This window comes from Pholis gunnellus (genome assembly GCF_910591455.1).
Source record: "Pholis gunnellus genome assembly, chromosome: 3".
Lineage (NCBI taxonomy): Eukaryota > Metazoa > Chordata > Actinopteri > Perciformes > Pholidae > Pholis > Pholis gunnellus.
Window position 1 is genome coordinate 28,026,769 of NC_136529.1, and position 19,378 is coordinate 28,046,146.

General features: G+C 41.7%; 2 protein-coding genes across 2 annotated transcripts in view; one reads left to right on the forward strand and one right to left on the reverse strand.

The window, feature by feature from the left end:
- LOC306693992 (ciliary microtubule inner protein 1-like) overlaps positions 1-1,558 on the reverse strand; it is a 4,377-nt gene extending 2,819 nt beyond the window's left edge. The window contains exons 1-3 of the mRNA XM_079156684.1: positions 1,516-1,558; positions 798-934; positions 544-637 (exon numbers count right to left, since the gene is read on the reverse strand). Coding sequence (XP_079012810.1) covers positions 544-637; positions 798-934; positions 1,516-1,529 — 245 coding nt within the window. The 5' untranslated portion in view covers positions 1,530-1,558. The remainder of the gene's footprint in view (positions 1-543; positions 638-797; positions 935-1,515) is intronic.
- A 7,025-nt stretch (positions 1,559-8,583) lies between these two features.
- pck1 (phosphoenolpyruvate carboxykinase 1 (soluble)) lies at positions 8,584-13,811 on the forward strand. The gene is made up of 10 exons (XM_079186459.1): positions 8,584-8,681; positions 9,082-9,383; positions 9,920-10,104; positions 10,681-10,884; positions 11,008-11,195; positions 11,281-11,443; positions 11,553-11,777; positions 12,129-12,260; positions 12,399-12,494; positions 12,723-13,811. Exons 2-10 carry the CDS (start codon positions 9,160-9,162, stop codon positions 13,178-13,180), a joined length of 1,875 nt encoding a protein of 624 aa, XP_079042585.1. The 5' UTR covers positions 8,584-8,681; positions 9,082-9,159; the 3' UTR covers positions 13,181-13,811.
- Positions 13,812-19,378: the final 5,567 nt, after the last annotated feature.

Genomic DNA, 19,378 nt, shown 5'->3' on the forward strand with positions numbered 1-19,378 from the left:
GTGCGGTTTCAAATCTGCTGCAATTTGGATACGTCCAATATTAATGAACAGTTAGGGGGTTTAGGGGGTCTGCAGACTTGATGTCGTCCACAGCTGGCCTTCGCAGACCTCGCGGCTCACTGACTGCAGTTCACTTTTGCTGAAGGAAGCTGGATATGCTGACGTTACAACCAAACGTTTCTTCACTTCCCTGCAGCACATCGTCACACGTCATCGTTCAAATAATTAGAAATGTTAGAATCAATAAACGTCACGTTAATACCGAGAGCAGCACCGTTTTTTCCAGGAGTTAATCAATATTTTGGTAATGACCAGTACCGGTTCTCACCACCTATCCCTATTCTTAAGTCATAAAATCAGGAGAGAAAACTATTTTAATCAGTCTTAGAAGTATGGACCAGATTTGCCTCTCAAGGCTTCCGTAGCAATGTGGACAAAGTCTTATTTAATTATTTCAAATGGGAGTAAAATGTGGTCCAGGTTGACAATATCCTCATGACAATTTAATTGACTTATAAAACATTATAATATTTCCTCCTGTACTTGATCAGTCCCGAGGACAGAAGCACTGCTCCCAACAGCAGAGCACAAACGCCACCAACCACGAAGCCCACATCAGACCGATTAATGGAAGAGTCTGCAACAAAATAATAAGACAAGCATCTAACATACGTGCATTATACACAATTCCTGTTAATGACGAAATAATGCAGCACTTCAGATTAAAAAAAAGAACATTGTATTGTTCCAGAAGAACCAATTAGCTTCGCTAAACAAAATTGTAGCCTCGTCCTCACCCCAGTGGTAAACCTTGGGCTCCTTTAAGCTGACGTGCTCCACCACACAGCTGACCCTGCCCTTCCCGCCGGGCGAGATCTCCAGGTAGGAGTGGACCTGATAGACTTCTTTTTGCAACCAGAGGAGTCGCCCCCTGCTGGTCAGTAGAGGGAATGCCTGGTTACAGCTGATTACGCCTTCGGTCAATGTCGCAGAAGCATTACACACACCCTCCGGTTCCCCCCCGAGGTAAACACTGTTAGCTCGGTCGGTATTTTCATCATAGTTTGTACTGTTAGCACGGTTAGCTATTTAGCCGCCGCTCACAGCACGTCTAAAAATAGTCATGAAAATGGAATCCATTGATTCATGTACATGTACACTTTTTTTTAGTGTGTGTGTGTGTGTGTGTTGCTCAGGATGAAAACAATGCCAATGGAAAGTCAATTAGGTTCCTTTTTCATGCTGATCAAACATATTTGTGCACATGGTGGGCGGAAGGGGAGATGTGGTTATAACAATCTTTCCTGTAAATCACATTGTGTATAAAAAAAAGGACTTGAGAGATTCACAGAACTGGAGACGCAGCTTCTAAACATTTGACTTCGTCATTTTAAGCCAGCTTGTTTTGTTGCCCAGAGAACTACAAATAACATCAAGGGATACAAAATAAATGGGCCAAAGTGGAATTACTCACCCACCACAGACCAGCAGAAAACACACAGAAACAGCAGGTACCTGCAGGGTTTCATGTCGAAGCCACAGTTAGACCAGATTGTTGTCGCTTCTCAACCGCTGCTGAGCATTTTGCAAACGATTCTTTCTTTTCGACTTCAGTTACTGAAACCTTTAGACTTGGTCCTTAAAAAAATATCATCTTTTTCACCCAAATATTATATTCATAAACAACCAATTCTCAACAGTAAGTGCATTTTAAAGGGACATTACACCAATAAAAAAAAAAAATTATTATGAAAAAATGTTTGAGTGGATTCTTTAAAAATGTGCTTAATTTGTTGAACATTCGCTCGTAGCGACTAAAGCATTTTTATTATGTTGAGGATGGGATCTGGATATTTATGGAATCTGTTCATCATGAATCACAACTTTCATGAACAAGTTCAAAAAGTTTGGATCCTGAAAGTAATGTCGGACTTCACACAGGAAGCTGAAGGAAAGAAAGAGCTCGTTCCTCTTTTCCTTCAACAAAACCCTCACGCATCCACTCCAACTGTCTTTTCTTTCTTTTTTTAATATCACAGTTTGTTTCTCAGTGTTATTTCTCTCTTAAGTGGAGATTAATGTTAACTCAAAATGCAAAGTCAATGTTAAGGGAAGACATAGTTTTACATGCACTGGTCAGTTTTGAGATTTTGGGCTTCTTCTTTTAGACTTGTGGCAAGAAAACATCCCAAATACACATACAGGTGTTTATTGTACTTCTTTGGCTGTTTGCATCTGTAGTTTTCTCCTAAATTCCCCGAAAGTTACCATCAGATAATGCCTCATTTGCATATTTAAAAGTGCAATTTGAGAAAACTTGCAATACAAAAAAATAATAATCTTAATTTTAGTAACATGGGAAGGTTCATCATCTGTTAGTTCATTGTTTTACCCTCTTCACCAGTAGTGTCTCCAACATATCTTTAAAGGCTGTTTTCTTAAAATGAGTTCCACGAGCAAAGAAGTGGAGGATTTTCAGCGGAATATTTTGTTTTTTTATCTCTATAATAAGAATGATGAGGTGGAAATGTTTAATGATTTCTTTAAAGGAGCAATACACGATATTCAGATCAACCTTCTGTGTTTGCCATTCTCTCCTCCAGTCATTCACAAAGAATGGAGATTTTATTAGAGTCACCGAACAATTCTGCAGGATTTCTTCCATTTACTTTTATTTAACATTTATATATCTGCAGTATAGCTTTTAGCCACATGAGAGCGCCTACACGTTTGAGTTGTTCTGATGATTGAAGCCAACTCATCACATCTAATATGAAAGATGAGCGTACATTCAGTTTGTTTCACTGATGAGAGGGAAAAATGAGCCTTTTATATCTGCCTAAATGTATTTATTTTCATTAACACGTAAGTTGTGATTTATCAAACGTATATCTCTTAGAGATATTTATCTCTTATAAAATGATGTAGAAATGAACAAATGTTCAGGAACGTCAATTTATGGACACGTGTTGGATAATTAGCTGCTAGTAGACAGCTGAGCCACTGATGGTCTCATGGAAGCATGTAGCTCTCAGTTCAGACAGAGCCGGGGGATTTGATGTCTCTATTAAAGAAAGTCTGTCTTCTCTCTGCACTGCATTTCATTAAAGAGACACACGGTGGCGCTCTAATCAAAGACATCGGTTCTCGTTGTTCCACATCAGGGCTCTTTACTTTCTGCTCCGTTCTGTCTTCATGAAGGTTTTTCAGTTCGGTTTCATTTCCACAAAACATAATTGTGACTTCATCAAACAATTCTTTTTATTTACACAAACTGCGATAATAACCTTCAGTGTTAGTTGTGATGGCAGCTTCTAATGGTCCATGCTCAGCTCTTAACAAACGAAACCACAAAAGACACGACAGAGAAAAGTTCTATCTGTTTTACATTTTTCCGTCAATCCAAAACTTTTTTCCAAAACTCATTGAATCTTTTTCATAATCTTTTTTTCTATAACCTTCATGCCAAACAAGTAGCGGCTGCGTTCCTGTAAAATGTAAAACAATATACATCCGCAAAACAACACCTGACACAACAGATCTTCCTTTAAAAGTCAATCAAATAGTCATATTATTAATTCATTATATGATTATTTTAGTAACTTAATCAGTGTGGCCTGATCAAAGTCACCTTTTCTCAAATCACTCGAATTATTCAATCTTCATAATTCTCCCAGGATCTCACACCGACTGTGGGAACTCTAATTGTTAACTTTTGATATCTTTGCAGACGTCCAGATGGTCACGAGTTACCGCGGGTTGCACCCTGTGTAGCATTAGGAAGAGGACCCTGCATTGTTTACCAGGCACGAGGTTCTACGTCAGTGCACTTTGACCTCTGCGGCGTTCGGACTGACGCTTACAGTCTGTTTTCTACCTGCTGCTGTCGTCACTCCAGAGACGCTGTGACGAAGAGCATCAGAGTCCATGAACTGAACCAGAGCAGCAGGGCAGAGACTCTGCATCTCTCTCTCTCAGAACTCTAAAGTTGCAATTTTTAGATTATCTTTTCGTCTTTCGAGCTCGATTCACAGTGTTGAGAGCGGATTTTAATATTCTTGAGGCAGACTGCAGAGAGAGAAACACAGGTTTGGGGGCAAACATTCACAAAGAATGGATTACGGCCGCTGATAGCACAAGATTCACAAAAAGATATTGCACTAATGATATTACAGCACATGACATTTTGCAGCTGAGTGCGTTTTGCCCGTTTTAATTGAATATATCTATGTGGCTTGAGGCCAATGCTCAGTCACACAATGAGCCGATTCAGGTCTTTTAAACGTAGATTATATTATCAGTTTGTCCGCCCGGTCCATTCAAGTCACACCTGACGTTTTTTAAAAGTGTAAAGATTTGTTCAAGGATTTAAATATGAAGGTGTCATCTTTCTATCATTGCTTTAAGTCGGGTGTTGTCTTTCCGTCCTGCTGCAGAACATGCAGCAATCTGTGTTTTTCAGTTTATTACATGTCTGTGCTTCATACAGCCGTTTAGTGTCGTCTCTCTTTACAGACACAACTGATCTCCAGAAACAAAGGAACCGGTGATCCAAACGACTGAATATGAAACATGAAGCTGGAACGTTAGAGCGCCAGGTGAGGAAAATCAAGTTTAAATTAAGTGTGTGAAAATGAGGTGTGTCACCTCTTTATTTAAAACGTATCGGCTGCACTGTTCAGACGGTAACACACACACACACACACACACACACACACACACGGCTCAAAAAATAACATTATCAGTTGTTGTTGAGCAATTTGCTCAGTCAGCGTTGCTCTACCGGTGTTTTTGAGACGCTCTAACGCACGCACACACACACACACGCACACACACACACACACACACACACACACGCACACACACACACACACACACATTGGAATGCTTTTGCTATAGGCAGAGGATCTGCTGTGTCTGTTGATGCATTTAAAAAGCTTAAATTATCGTCGCGCTGTCCAGTGTTTATAACTGTTGTGTGTTTTTATTGTCTGTTGTTGTTTTAGTTTTATTACTTGTTTCTTTTACAGTTTTTATGATCATATTTTATTTATTTTTTTATTCTTGTGAAGCACCTCGTGATCTTCTTCTATGTTATATAACAGGGTTCCCTCTCTTCTCTAGAGGTCATCCTCAAGGACTCTTCCAGGACATTTTCAGTGATGACTTAGTTGGTGTGACAGACGATAATCACAGTAAATACTTGGGGGGGGGGGGGTTTCGAGAGCAGCTTGTTCAAAACACTCTTAAACCACCATGTGAACGTTAATATGACCCTGAGCCTAACTTTGTCCTTTTCTAATGGTATTGTTATGTGTTCTGGGCTCTGACAGATAGCGGAGGAGATCATTGGAAAACACAGACATTACACTAGCTTTATATGGAAATCAAGCTTTTTAACACCCAAATTCAATGAAGAAAACCTACTTTTTCTAATTATTATTATTATTATTATTATTATATATTTCAATTGTGAAAACAAATATATGCACATGAAATTGAAATGTAATATTGCACAATGTTGAAAAAGGTAATATTGCTCATGATGTGGTTATTGTCGTAAGAGTCCGATTAAATGATGACGGTGTAATTACCGCCTCATTCAAAACTCTTCAGGGCTTAATGTTTTTCATTCAAGGTGCTATAAACGTTAGCAAATGTGTCATTTGAGTTTGTCGGCCGGGTTTAAAGATCTGTGCTTTACGACCGCTGACTGTTGCACAACCGAGTGAACGGTGTTCATAAAACACCTGAGCGGAAGGCGTTATGTAAGTTTTAAGTGTCGTCATCGTGCAGGCTGCTCTGCTGTCTGTTCCCCTTGTTGTGCAGCTTTGAATCAGACGTACGAGAGGCTGCTGCATCAGTGCCTGAGCTCGAGGCCGGCACAATATCATAATATAAATAAAAAGTCCACAGAAAGTTGCCATATAAGCACTAATATTGTTTTCAGGGATAACAGGATTAAGTAGATTGAACCTAAGGAGATTAATTACTATTACTACTACAACTGCTACTATCGGGACACTATAAAGGGTTAAAACTTCTACTACTAACAGTACAAAACAGTAAAAACATTGCTCCAATTCTCCATCTGCTGCTGCTCTACTTCTACTACTGCTATTAAAAGTTTATTTTTTTCAATAATGTCATGCATACAACTACATACAAAACACCATAAATTACATAAACCACACACATAAATCTGCATATAATCTGAAGAACGCGATTCAATTTCTACTCGGTTATATTTTGCAGGTTGAGCAGAAGCTTCTTTACGTTCTATCTTGACGCAGAACGTTTGCGAGTTGTTTACTTTCTGATCTTTAAGCACCAAAACTAGACCACTTGGTTACGGTGAAAATATATCATGATGGTTTGGCTTAAAGTAGCTTGTTTCGTAACTTAAGCTACAGATGTAAACATCCACGTGACTCAGTGACGCAGCGTCACGTGACATAACGTCGTCAGTAAAAATAACTTTTGGTTTCGCACGCGACACGAACGGCGGTCACCTGAGTAAAAGTCCTGTGATTGTCTGACGCTGCAGCTCTTAGCGGACTTTCTCGCTCTTAATAACGAGTCCGTTACGAACGTCTAACGATGCCGAGACGTCGGCGCGCTGCTCATTGACACCGAGTCTGATCAGGAATTTGAGATGCGAGACTTGAGTTGGAGTTCAGAGACGACGTTCTAATTGTAAAACAATACAAAAATAAATAATCGTCAGACGATAGCCGGTGGGTTCCGAGATGCGTTCTCCCCTTTTTTAATCTCCACACGGACTGTTTACCTGCATTTAACCAAAGCCAGCTCAAATGTAATTGGTCAATACTACCAGAACGCTCCGGATACCAACATCTTTGTTCAGTCAGTTCATTGAAAGGTTGCCATGTTGTTATTATTATTATATATATATTTTCAACGACATCCACTTAAACACAGACAATGGAATAACTTCCCTTCTCCGTTCTCTACACTGGCTCCCTGTAAGCGCTCGCATCCAGTTTCAGACTCTGGTGCTGCCTACAGGGCAGTGAAAGGAATCTCCAGGCCATGGTCAACTTAAACAAATCAAAATACCAGAATACGTTTTTTGCAGGTGGAGGTTTTGTTGAGTAATTTTCTGGGGAAAACGTCCACTCTTTAATCATCGTAGTTTGTGCTTTACAAAAGAAAATGAGACTCGCTTTCCTCTCCTCATGGAAATACAGTCGGACGGCTTTTCACAAGATTTCTGGCTTCTGTATGAACGAGATGCATCATGACTCAGGGCCATAATGTCGTTTAATATCCAAATATATTACTAATTTTAATAATTGTATTACAATTTTTGTTCAGACTAAATTATAATCTTACTTTTAAGTGAGTTTTAATACAACTAAAATATTTGCTCTGGACATAATACAGCATATCAGCATCTTTAAAGAGAATTGTGTCATAATCTGACAGTTTCACAGTCCGATCATTAGAACTAGTACTACTACAAATACTGCTGCTAACACTGCTATACTTTTAAAACTAATTACATTTTATAATCTATTAATAACTCTAACTTAACTCCAAATCAACAGCAACTCTCAGTCTTTTACCTTTAAAGGTTAAATTTGTCTTTGTTCATTGAGTCATTTTAACTGCTCCACACACACACACACACACTCATCACCCCGGCTGACCTTTGACCACACAGGTCGAGCCCCCGCCCGTCAGCCAATAGAAATCAGGCAAGTCAACACGCTGCCCACGTCACACTCCGGCCTGACGATGTCGAACCCTGAATTTACATCACTTTGTAATGTGGGTCAGAGTTCAGCTGCTTCAAAGAGGACCGGAGGGCTCCACACCGAGAGGCACGGAGATAATTAATATGACATCATAGTTTGTCAGATTGAATCTTGTTATCTGAACTGAAAGACGACGAACAATTGAAGATATTTAAAAAAGCAAAGGAATCGATGAGAGATGCGGTGTCAATAAAAACATGCCTTTTTCAAACACTTTTCTTTTTCTTTTACTTCTGAGAATATAATGATGATGATAATAACTGTATTTATGTAGCATCTCTAAAGACAGAGTTTACAAAGTGCTTTGACAGACAAAGCAATATAATACGAGGCATACAACACGGGAAAGCTTTAGGACTTTAACCAGGTTGCATTGGAAATTTGAAACTTAAGAAAAAGGAAGAGTATGAAAACAACAAACTATACAAACACCCAGACATGATCAACCCCCCGGCGTTTCCCTTTCAGAGCGAGAGAGGGAGAGAAATAGCGTCACGGAACGGCGAGGACAAAACTGTCTGTTTGTCTCTGGGACCTGAGCCCAGCTATCAATGCCGAGCCGGAGCCAGAGGGAACCGGTTTATGTGAAGACGACGTTACGTCCCAACTGCTGATTAATGATTGGCCGGTGGCCTGTAACACTGTTTTTTCTTTTCAGATCTGCTGGGAACAACAGGTTCATGCATACGGCAAAGAGGACGAGCCTCCCTCCTCCCTCCTCCCTCCTCCTCCCTCCTCCTCTTGTGGGACATCCCAGAGTATAAAAAGAACAAACTCTCTCCACAGCAGATACAATCGACCAAGAAGGAGAACCAATCCTCTCCTGAAAACATCCGACAGAGACAACCTCAGCTGATGAGGCCAAGCTGAAGGCTCCCTGCTCCAAACGAACTACTGAAGGTAACCTGAAGCTCTTTCTTTTCAGTGTAACGTGAGGAGGGGACGTGCTGAGTGACGGGGTATCTGCACAGGGATGCTGTTGCCGTCTGAGATGGAGGTCGCAGCACTTATTTGAAATTTGATGCAGTGTTTTATATGCAGAATAGTATAAATGTAACAGCTCAAAAAAGATGGAAAATGATGTTAACTGAAGGACATTTTAAAAATTCAGGTGCTAAACTGTCTTCTACTTGTTCTCTCTTTTACCCCTCCATCCCTCATCTCTTTTCTTTTCCTCGTCACCCTCTTGCTAACTCTTCTCCTCACCCTTATGATGTTCTCGTGTCCACTCTCCTCACGCTCTCTTGTTTCTCATCTTTACCCATCTTCCTCTCTCCTTTCTTTCCCACCCTAACCCAAGCCCGTCCACTCCTAGACTTCCTCTTGTCTTTTCCTTCCTCCGCTCTACACCGGCTCGCTCTCTCCAGACTCCTCCGCCATGCCTCCTCAAGTTCCGTCCCAGAACCAGAAAGGTCCCAGGATCCTGCGGGGCGACCCCGGCACCCTCAGCCCGGCCGTCAAGGAGTTCGTGGACGCCAACGTGAGGCTCTGCCAGCCCGACTCCCTCCACATCTGTGACGGCTCCGACGAGGAGAACACGGCCATCCTGACCCAGCTGGAGCAGCAGGAGATGATCAAGAAGCTCAACAAATATGAGAACTGGTAGGTCGGCTGGCGTTTGATTTTAATATTTTAGGTATTTTGAAATGTAGTATTTTATCAGAGGATTTGTTTGGGTTTTTTTGTTGGGTGAGGTGAAAGAAATGTTGATTCCTGACGGCCTTGTTCTCTATCTGGTCTGTGAAACAATAACTATCAGCTCTGTGTTTTTTTATTTTTATTTAAACCAAGGCAGTGGTTACCCAATTGGCACGTTGCCATGTCAGTGCATCAGTAAGACGTCAGCAGCTGTTGAAATAAACAACATAAGTGTTAAAGGTCAACATTCTGATAAACCAGTAAATCCAGCTCCGTTAGTCACATCATTACCAGCAGACGTCAAACAAACGCGCACATTATTGCTTCAGATGTAAGGCTGACATTGTGATTTACGTCCATCCTGCAGCAAAACATGTTAAACGTGTCCCTCTGCTTTGCAAAATAAAATTAATTCTGAAATGTAATCAAATTTCCCTTCCCTCACCTCCTCTTCCTGTTTCACTTCCTACCTTGCTTTTCCTACCTTCCTCCTCTTGCAGCTGGTTGGCCCGGACCGACCCGAGGGACGTGGCTCGTGTGGAGAGTAAGACCGTGATCGTGACCCGGGACCAGAGGGACACGGTGCCCACGCCGCTGGAGGGCGAAGTCAGCCAGCTGGGCCGCTGGATGTCCCCGGAAGAGTTCGACAAAGCGATGGCTCAGCGGTTCCCCGGCTGCATGAAAGGTATCACGGAGAACAACGTTGGACTCAATTTAGCCCCCAATTTCATCTCCTTTAGCTCAAGTGGCTTATTATAACTCTACTACACATTACTAACCAAGAAGCAATTATTCATTGATAAATTCTCCCGGCAAGCAATGTAGTTCTTCAGCGACATTTAGCACAAGCAACGCTCATTGGAGAGCACGCTTAAAGATCGGCGTGATTATTAACATTTATCTGGATATCGCCATTAATTGTGCTCCTGTTGAAGTAGTGTTCAAACATGTTAGCGCTCTTCTTTGCTGGTAAAGGTGTGTTTGACTCTGGTCAGTGCAGTTATAACCACATATCTACCATCGGCAACTATAACGCTCACTTTTCCCCCGATTGAGACCATAAACTCATGTTTACAATGTTTACTGAGGTAATACATCAAGAGAGAAGTAGAGTCATTTTCTCATAGACTTCTATACAACCAGAGGAGTCGCCCCCTGGTGGCCATTAGACATATTGCAGGTTAAAGGCACTTCAGCATTGGCATTGGCATCCTTATGTTAATACATTCAATGTTTATGATCTCTCTCTCTCTCTCTTCAGGTCGCACCATGTATGTGATTCCCTACAGCATGGGTCCAGTAGGTTCCCCCCTCTCTAAGATCGGAGTGGAGCTGACGGACTCTCCCTACGTGGTGGCCAGTATGAGGGTGATGACCCGTATGGGGAAGGCCGTGCTGTCCGCCCTGGGGACGGGCGAGTTCGTCCGCTGTCTGCACTCCGTCGGCTGCCCGCTGCCGCTTAAAAGTACGTCAACAACATCAACTGTAACTGTAACTACTACTACTGATTACTAGTTATAATTAAGTAAAACCTTCCTCCGTCCTCCAAACTTTCCACTGATCTAGATAAAACTGATTTGTCTTCCAGAGCCCTTGGTGAACAACTGGCCCTGTAACCCCGAGCAGACGTTAGTCGCCCACATCCCAGATCGCAGGCAGATCTTCTCGTTCGGTAGCGGTTACGGAGGAAACTCCCTGCTGGGGAAGAAGTGCTTCGCTTTGCGCATTGCCTCGCGTATCGCCAAGGAGGAGGGCTGGCTGGCAGAGCACATGCTGGTAAGGAAGGAAATATATCATGCATAACCTATCATAGGGACTTCCCACCACAATCTGACCAAACCGGGTGTCTTCTCCTGCTCAGATCTTGGGCGTCACCAACCCCGCCGGGGAGAAGAAGTACATGGCGGCAGCCTTCCCCAGCGCCTGCGGGAAGACAAACCTGGCCATGCTCTGCCCCACGCTGCCCGGCTGGAAGGTCGAGTGTGTGGGAGACGACATCGCCTGGATGAAGTTTGACGACCAAGGTGAGGGACTCAAGACTTTTGGGATCAGGGAACATTAAAATGACTATGAGATAACAGTAATAACAAAAACTCTTCCAATATTCACTTTGCATATTTCTTTTCTCGCTAGGCAACCTTCGTGCAATCAACCCCGAGAATGGCTTTTTCGGAGTCGCGCCCGGCACCTCTGTCAAAACCAACCCCAACGCCATGGAGACCATTGTCAAGAACACCATCTTCACCAACGTCGCAGAGACCAGCGACGGCGGTGTGTACTGGGAGGGCATGGACCAGGCACTGCCCGAGGGAGTCACTATCACGTCCTGGAAGAACAAGCCCTGGAGCAAAGAGGATGGTAAGAGTTTATATGTTGGTTTGTAGGAAAGGGATTATAAAGATTATGGGATGTTCGCAAGGTAATGCCGATCATATACACATGTGCCACTCTGTAGAAGTGTCCTCCTTGTCGAACAAAAGTCAAAGACTTAATCAATTCATAATTTTGAGGAAGGAGGTTTTCAGTCTGCGTTTTTCAAATCGTTTAATTTTCCAAAAACCAAAACTCAAAACTCAAATGATCAACCCCGTTGAGAACGGTTTTCTGTCTTTGTCAATGGATACAGGAATGGAGTACTTTCAACTTTATTAAAGTTAAAAACAAAATCTTGTGAGGTAAAGTTTCCTGTCTCTCTCTCTCTCTCTCCAGGCGAACCCTGCGCTCACCCTAACTCTCGTTTCTGCACTCCGGCCAAGCAGTGTCCCATCATCGACCCACTGTGGGAATCCCCGGAGGGAGTCCCCATTGAGGCCATCATCTTTGGAGGGCGCAGGCCAGAAGGTGAGCAGGAACTTGAGAGGAGACGATAGAGATACAGTGGGATTAAATAAGTAAAAGTAGAGAAGGGAAGAAGATGCAATGACATGTGGGAAAATGACGGGATGATACTAATGAAACGTATGACTCCGCTTCCTTCAGGCGTCCCTTTGGTATACGAGGCTTTCAGCTGGCAGCACGGAGTGTTTGTTGGAGCAGCAATGAGGTCAGAGGCCACCGCTGCTGCTGAACACAAAGGTCAGTGTCTAATCTTTCCAATGACGTTTTTAATCTGACCCACCAGTCAATGGATTTGAAAGAGATAGAGGTGAGAAAGGACAGCTTGCTCAGACATTGATTATCCTTCAAACAAACACTAAGATCCTCATATGTGTTTGTTCTATCTATATACTGTAGTGTATATAGTTTCATGTCCCAATATAAAAAAAGAGATTCTTACTCATGTGTGCCCTTTCTTTTCTGCAGGCAAGATGATCATGCACGACCCCTTCGCCATGCGCCCGTTCTTCGGCTACAACTTCGGCCAGTACCTCTCTCACTGGCTGAGCATGGCCGACCACCCCGGCGCCAAGCTCCCCAAGATCTTTCACGTCAACTGGTTCCGCAAGAGCCCGACCGCCGGATTCCTCTGGCCCGGCTTCGGCGACAACATCCGCGTGCTGGACTGGATGTTCCGGCGGGTGACCGGCGAGGCCGCCGCCGAGCCCTCCGCCGTGGGCTACCTGCCCCATCACGACTCCCTGAACCTCCAGGGCCTGCAGGAGGACGTGGACCTCAACGAGCTGTTCTCCCTGGATCAGGGGTTCTGGCAGAGGGAGGTGGAGGACGTGAGGAAGTACTTCACCACGCAGGTGAACGACGATCTGCCCAAAGAGGTGGCCCAGGAGCTGGAGTTCCTGCAGCAGAGAGTGAAGAAGATGTAAAGAGGGACGGAAAAAAACTAAACATGTTGGCGAATCTGAAGGAGCTTGTTGGTGATTCTATAACAGCTTGTCTGTGATTCAAAAATTAAAATTTTGGCTAGATCGAAAAATATTAAAATTTCTAGAACAGAATGTGAGTGATTCTAAAATATTCATATTCATTGTCATGCAGATAACAACTTCATGAAAGAGGAACAATTCTCCTCTGATCATTTGTTTTAACTCGTTTTTAGAAATCCCCCTGTTTTTGTCAGATTATTAATCTGAAAACCGTTCCGTTAAAAATTGTGCTGGGGATGTTCAGATGAATTATGAACATGTAGAAAATGTAGATTCAACAAACATTCCTCGCTGTGCTCATCGTAAAGATGAACATGAGCCACATTCACATGCTGTCGTATCAGGGTTATGTTTCTAACTGTTGCTCCCGTGTATTGTCCTACTGAACGTCTGAATTCTACTATTTAATAGTAACTTATTATGAGCGCACATCATACTGTCACTACTGTACGGGTTTGTATGGCACAGAAAGACTAAATTAGTCCAGGTTAACTCCAGTGTTGTTTGAGCCCCCTGAACATGGGGGACATGTTTCTGTTCCTGTCTTTATTTTGTGTCTTAATTTATTTTTATACGCTGTCCGTATCTCTTGGTTCTGTTTTCATGGGAGAGAACAATAAAGGTATTTTCATGGATCCGGTCTTGTTGTTGTTTTATTGGTGTGGAACCAGGCGGCGACCTCTGGTTCTGAAAGGGAAGCCAATGCTGAAGTGTCTTAAAGCTGCATTCTCTCTAATGTCCAGCAGGGGGCGACTCCTCTGGTTGTATAGAAGTCTATGAGAAAATGACTCTACTTCTCTCTTGATTTATTACCTCAGTAAACATTGTAAACATGAGTTTATGGTCTCAATCTCTAGTTTCAAGTCTTCTTCAATACAGCATGATGTTCATTTAGTAAATGATGGTCCATTTAGAGTCAAACAGACCATAAAGCAGAGTATGCTTCATGGCGGGGTTACTGTGATTGACAGGTCGCTACCAGAGACGTATACGGTGTCTCTACCACATCGGCACTCCTCTGCAGTCCAAGTATGGTCACTTCTGTTCACTGTTGCAAAAAACTAAGATGGCGATGATCAAAATGGCGAACTTGAGGCTTCAGAACAGCAGTCCACAAACCAATGGGTGACGTCACGACGACTATGTTCACTTCTTATGTACGGTCTTTGTGTGGAACCAACACAGCTGCCAGAAAGAAATGTTGCCAGTGTACCTTTCTGCAAACCAGGGTTCAACGATAAGGATTGCCCGCTTGCCGGGGAAGTAAAATACCACGTCGGGCTCGTAAATCAAAAAAGATTGAAGCAGGTTTTTCCAAAGCTGATGATGGAAGTAGCTAAGGAGTGAGCCATCTCGCCTCTTTCTCGTGTCTGTTGGGAGTTGCCCATGTTTAGCACCAATCAGGCACTTGCAGAGAATGGCGGCGGGTGAAGGCAAAGTTCATGAGCATTTCAATTGACCTGGAAACAGAAGTTTGGTTGGTTGACGTTGGAGGATGTGAGTGCAACTTCATCTTTGACACAATACGTCTTTGTTCACTTAAATAAAAATTAAACATGACAATTAACTTCAGTCTTTGTTGTTATTTGAAAACTTAGTAGATTAATTAATAAACAAAATTGTGACGGGGCAAGTAAAACTGGACTGGAGCAAGAGGAAAGAATCCTTTAATGTTGAAGCCTCTGAAACTAGTGAATACATTGAATGTTAACGTCATATCAGCCTCATATCACGCTTGTGGTAACTTACAATACCATGTGGTTAAGTTAGGTGTTCAAATAATAAAGTAATAACATAACAACGTAACATAACTACTGTGAATAAATAACAACCGCCCAAAGAAGACTTTCATAAACAATCAACAACAATGTTCATCATTACTTTTGGTTTTCCAAAAGTACAAATGAGGATTTACAAGTTGTAAATTAGAGGCACAGATACAGATACACTCTTTCAGATATAGATTTACAGATACAAATCCCTTCAGTTATTTGAACTCCGTAATTATCTCATGCTAACGTTTGATGAAATTAGGAGAAAAATCTACAGATTCAAATAGAAACAGTAGTCAAATAAACATGTGTGTATGTGTTTTCTTTCCACTAGTCTGAAAGAAGACAAATAGCTTTGGAAGCAAATTAGCCCAAAATCTAAAAAACTGAGCAGTGCGTGAACAACTAGATTTACATTTAGTGCCGTTTGCTTCCGGCCGGACTCGGCTGTAAGACGCTACATGTGTTTGTCCACTAGCTGATGTGTCAGACGTGGCGATAATGACGGCGAATGAAGTTAATCATCACTTACTTGTTTTTGACACTCCTGTGTGTTCGTAGTATACCATGTATCATATTGCTGTTGTTTTATTTTTATTGAAGGCTTGTAAGAACACGGCAGCACCGACAAAACACAAACAACACGGTGAGCTGATCTCAGTTTAAAGTCATCATGAAGTCTTTGAATAATTACCCATTTTTAGCCATCCATAAAAACAAAATGTTCTCCCCACAGTAGATGTGTCAGATGGTGGAGAGAAACTTGTATTCAGCATGCAGACAAATTGCATTGATGCATTTAGTGAAGTTGCAGCTTCACTTAACTGCAACAGTCCCACAAGAACACGAGAGAGAACGCAGATTGAGAAAAGGTCTCATCCACCGCAAACTATCTCTGTCCTATCAAGTTCAGTTTGGCCTGAAATGAAGTCTTTTCCAAGTCTTTCACTTCAAACTATATTTCCACCTGTTTCTAGAAATAAAAATCGATATCTTAAAACAGGAAAGAACAAGTAAGCTGCACCACAATAAAACAAATATTTTTTTTGCTGCAAAATTACTTTAAGAAAACTCCAAGAATTTATTTCACTGTATAAAAATGTGTGTTTTTAATCATGTTTTTAAATATTACTTAATTTGCCTACTAACAAGTCCTTAGAATTAAAACTGTAACCATAGAGTGTTATGTAGAGCGAGAGGACGTCGTGCCCCACGTTGTGCCGCTTTGACCTCGTGCAAGTCTGTTAACGTAACTTCAACAGTGCCGAGAACAACATCTATAGCTCGGGATTGTTTTTCCGACTGTGTTGATAGAAATTCTTCTTCTTTAGACAATGATTTACTCTTCGTGTTCGGCCAGTGTCCTTGTTTTTTAGCGGCCTCCTCTGAGGAAATAATTACCCGGCGGGCATGCACAGCCGCACTTTTACTGCGTGTCTCGAACTGCACATTTCTTATCTGGCTTGTTTTTTAACAGGTTATTTGTTCCTCCTTAAATACGTCACTGTATTGAACCTTATCGCTTATCTTCCTTTGTATCTTTTCCAGGTTATTATGATTTTGTTTTCCAACTTTGGTTTGTTACATGTGAGGTATATTTATGGTATTTTTTAATAAAAATGTTACATGCATTAAAGACAATGAAACTTCCATGACTTTGTGATATGAAAACACTCAGGTCAAAGGTCAAAACTACAACAACTACAACAAGAACAACAGCAACAACCACATTCTCTCACTTTTCTGTCACACTAAACAGGAAGAAAATGTTCGGCTTCATCTTCAGAAGGAAAGCAAGCGCTGATTTCTGTAACGATGCCGACTCTGGAGTATTTATCAGCTGTGTTGATAAAATACCACCGCTGTCATCAGTGTATAGGTGTTAATGTACAGTACTCGGCTGTCATTTAAACATTAAATTATTTAACTGATAACAAAGAAGGGTCAAAGTTTTATTGTCTCCGTTTTCAGAAACAAATGTACAGGAGTTTAGTTTTTCCGTCTTATCTTTTCTCTTTCGTCACGGACACGCCGTGTTGAATATCGACCTCGTGTCCTGTGCTTGTTGGACCCGTCCACCGCCCCTCCAGCCCACCGTGAGTGGTCTTTCTAAATAGTTAATACTACGCACTAGCTCTGACCGTTGCACAAATGTCTTGCAGTCCTGTGGATGTACGTATTTAAGTTGTACGTCCAACATGAAAAAATCTTAATTGACTTTCCATCGGCCTCGTCTCTGAATCGACCTCATGTTTTTATGTCTTGTCTCGGTCTCAAACAAAGAGGACTCAGGATTTTATTTCAAAACCAGTTCCTTTATTACCACAAACGCACGCACACTGTTATTTATGTTTTATTGTCCAGTTTATTTATTATTTTATTTTGACTTAATCCCACCTGCACAATCCTGCTGCCTTAAATACTCACTAAAGCACCACATGGGGATTCATCCGCTGCTGAAAGTAGTCCCCAACAAATGCACTACTTCCTCCTGTTTGAGTAACGTTTGATTAAAACTACAGTGACCAGCTGTTTTAGGAAATTACAAATTTAATTTACACTTAGATTTGAAAGGTTTATGGGCTTGGGAACCAATGGGCTTGAAGTGCAATAGACAGAGTAGGGAAATCAGAAAGTATTAAAGGATGGACGGACGCTTTGTTGGTTTTTTGTGTTTAGTCTTAACTGGAAATATCCTTTAGTGGAGTTTAGAAATTACTTTAGCTAACAAATGTCAATAGGCTACATGCAGATTTCTTGTTGTTGCACTGATAATAAAATGTCCGAAATGCGTCAAATGGAAAAAGAAAAAGTTATCAGCAGCAGTGTGAAGCGAGACAAAGAGATTAGGAGCATGAAGGGAAGTTGTGCAATGAAAGGTGGACGGGCAGTAGCATCAAAGTTAAGGGCTTATCATCTGTGTGTGTGTGTGTGTGTGTGTGCGTGTGTGTTCTTAGTGCGTAGTGGACTACATAGCTGCAAGAGGTGACACAGTGACATCACGGAGGGTTCGGTCGGACACTCACCCGTCGTTTAACGTCAGCAGTGAAGCTGACCGGAGCACACACACTTCACACTCCGCTATTTCAAAAATTCCAAAAGTGGACCAAACAAAAAAATGGCGTGCAGACTAACTGACGATAATTAGAGTCTCGATTTACTGCTCACTATTTAGAGCAAACTATTGGATGTTTTGTAGTCATGGAAAGTGAGCGAGTATATAAATTAAATATTAATATTATATAAAATTCTCCAGCAATAAAAATCTGTCCACATTGAAAATAATCTTTTTTTTTAATCTGTAGACTCGCTACGATCCTGAAAATCTGTTTAGCTTTGTTGGGTTGTAATCAAGTTTTTAAACATTATGTTCGAGTTATTTCAGTGTGGATCAGAATAGTGCACCGACTGTTTAAGGAGACAAAGGACACCCGATGAACAACAAGAAACAGTTCATAGCAACATGTATTTAAAAGAACAGGTAGAGTCAGTTAGCTATCGGGAAATGGGGACTAAGGAACAAGGAATGAAGGAAATGATCTTTGGAATCCGTTTCAGTGATCAACCGACATTTCGGTTTCACCTCATTCATCATCTTACCTCAATTCTATAACACAGCAGTAGCTTCAACATGAAACCTCCTGCTTTTTCCAACTGAGCCATTAAAACAACCTGAAGCCAGCGGTCAGACTGTGAAATGTGTGGCAAGCTAGAAAGAGAGTGGAGAGAAAGAGAGAGACAGGAAGATAGTAGAGAGAGAGAGAGAGACAGGTAGATAGTAGAGAGACAGACAGGTCGATAGAGAGAGAGAACCTTCTCCACTCTGAGGTGACGGCTGTCGTAGACACTGGGCAGTGAAAGGAGAGTGAAGCGGTTTGAAGTCGTTGAGTCGTTGGAATGTGATCAACAGCTGAGAATCATCATCCGGTGATCAGGCCGGCTGACACACACCGACCCGCCGGTCACACCTGCAGCTCACCTCGAGTTTTAAGTCCGAGAGGGTTGAGTGAAGTCATTCCAGACTACTTTTCTCCCTGATCTCAAGTCACTCAAGACCAGTTCAAGTCAAGTCTCAAGTTATTATAAGTCCAAGTTATTATAAGTCCAAGTTATTATAAGTTCAAGTTATTATAAGTCCAAGTTATTATAAGTTCAAGTTATTATAAGTTCAAGTTATTATAAGTCCAAGTTATTATAAGTCCAAGTTATTATAAGTCCAAGTCATTCCAAGTCTCGAGTCTTTACAGAAAACACCTCGTGTCTTTCAGATCAAGTATCATTTGAAGTTTGCCAAGATTCTTTTTTAAATATCATCTTTAAATCCTTAAAGTATTTGATATTTCACGTTTATCTCGTTATCTATCTT

Coding starts and splice junctions, on each gene's coding strand:
- pck1 (XM_079186459.1), top strand. CDS start 9,160: ATGCCTCCTCAAGTTCCGTCCCAGAACCAGAAAGGTCCCAGGATCCTG. Junction 12,261..12,398: donor TGGAGGGCGCAGGCCAGAAG/GTGAGCAGGAAC, acceptor CGCTTCCTTCAG/GCGTCCCTTTGGTATACGAG. Junction 12,495..12,722: donor CGCTGCTGCTGAACACAAAG/GTCAGTGTCTAA, acceptor TCTTTTCTGCAG/GCAAGATGATCATGCACGAC.